General features: G+C 48.1%; 1 protein-coding gene across 1 annotated transcript; it reads right to left on the bottom strand.

The window, feature by feature from the left end:
• Positions 1–463: 463 nt before the first annotated feature.
• LOC119297577 (subtilisin-chymotrypsin inhibitor-2B-like) lies at positions 464–1,331 on the bottom strand. The gene has a single exon (XM_037575315.1). It carries the CDS (start codon positions 1,281–1,283, stop codon positions 990–992), a length of 294 nt encoding a protein of 97 aa, XP_037431212.1. The 5' UTR covers positions 1,284–1,331; the 3' UTR covers positions 464–989.
• Positions 1,332–1,537: the final 206 nt, after the last annotated feature.

Here is a 1,537-nt window from a genome sequence, read left to right as displayed (position 1 = left end):
AGAATGTGTGGTTGTTGCAATATGCCTTTTTGAAACAAGTGCCTAGTTGCAAGAATTGGAGTACGGAACGCTCTGCATGGTCAGATGAGATCCAGAAAGAGGTTGCGGGTGAAGGTTTGATTCAACTCATGGAAAGGAGAGATAAATATATGTGGCCATTTCGGTGGAGATAGGAAGAAGGAGAAAAGCGGTGTGCTGGCCCATCAAAACGTGTGTCTAGAACATGGCGGATGTGAGAGAAAAGATCTGCCAGTTGATCACTGGCTTTTCCTAGAAAAGGCCCTTGCAAAAACTTCCTTAGAATAACAAGAAATTAGAGGCAAGTCCTTTAAGAAAATGAACCGTCTTCTTTTTGCATCCATCTGAGTTTGCCGTGAGCAAAGCTAGCTCGGACCTCTATCTCATGCAACCTTGCTGAAACCTAGAAGTTCTTTTTGCGGGAGAAAAAAAACTTTCATTACCCAAGGAGGCCTCTCGGCCTTAACCAAGTTTACAAGAAAGTTCGGTCCACCTGTGAACCAGACTGCCGTACGTGGGGTGCTACGGCTATACGCGGCCAACTCATGACTCGCGGTATTCTGCCAACAGCTCCACTGCACAAATACAAGCTCTCTAGCATGACGGCGTGCTGCTGCTAATCTCTTCGACGAGAGAGCGGTGTTGTGACATGTCGGTCGTTGGTGCTTTGAGCATCGCCACCGCCTCACTGAAACCCAGAAGTTTATACAAGAAGTTCCTGAAAAGTCCTCAACATAGACCGACATCCTGGAGAAGCCGACACCAAGGGTGGCCAGAAGATAATCCAACTCCGTCCAACCATATAGGAAAAAAACTCATAAAGAAATAGATGCAATATGAAGGATCCAAGAGCTAGCACACAAACCCGTGACATCCATGCATTGATCCATATGCGGCGGGCGTATATGAAATTATTCGTCCATGTATACCCTTGACAAAAATAAATACTTATGTTTAGGCAGGTAGCTTAGCTAGCCAGTGTGGGGGGTCTCGGCGACGATGTCAACGAAGATGCGGACGCGCTGGGACCTGTAGTCCTTGGTGACCGGCGAGCCAACGGGGAGGACGACGATGTCGGCGTCGGGCTTGTCCTTGAGGATGATCTCCTTGGCCTTCTCCACGCTCAACCCTACCACCTCCGGCCAGGACGTCTTCTCGTCGGTGGCCGCCTTCTTCGAGCAGCTCATAGCCGCAGTGGACATGATCACTATGATCAGACTCACCATGATCACACTAACCCCAGCAGGACCCTTTTGAGCTCCCATGGAGTAATACTTTCTTGTGTGATGTGTTTGCCCAATCAACGTGCTATATGTGATAGTTAGCTATGTGATCGATCCCCGAACAACACTACTCCTATTTATACACTACTAGTATGCGATGCCAGTACTAATAACTGAGCGAGCTGGATCAGTTGACGATTCGATGATGTGAAATTAAGTATCTGTCCCGCCCATCGAGTCGTTGACCAGCTGGCCCAAATTAATGCTGTCTAGCACGCATATGATGGGAGAATATC

Source organism: Triticum dicoccoides, chromosome 5A, assembly GCF_002162155.2.
Source record: "Triticum dicoccoides isolate Atlit2015 ecotype Zavitan chromosome 5A, WEW_v2.0, whole genome shotgun sequence".
In the NCBI taxonomy this organism is placed as follows: Eukaryota; Viridiplantae; Streptophyta; class Magnoliopsida; order Poales; family Poaceae; genus Triticum; species Triticum dicoccoides.
This window is presented reverse-complemented; position numbering and strand designations above follow the sequence as displayed.

Coding starts and splice junctions, on each gene's coding strand:
- LOC119297577 (XM_037575315.1), bottom strand. CDS start 1,283: ATGGGAGCTCAAAAGGGTCCTGCTGGGGTTAGTGTGATCATGGTGAGT.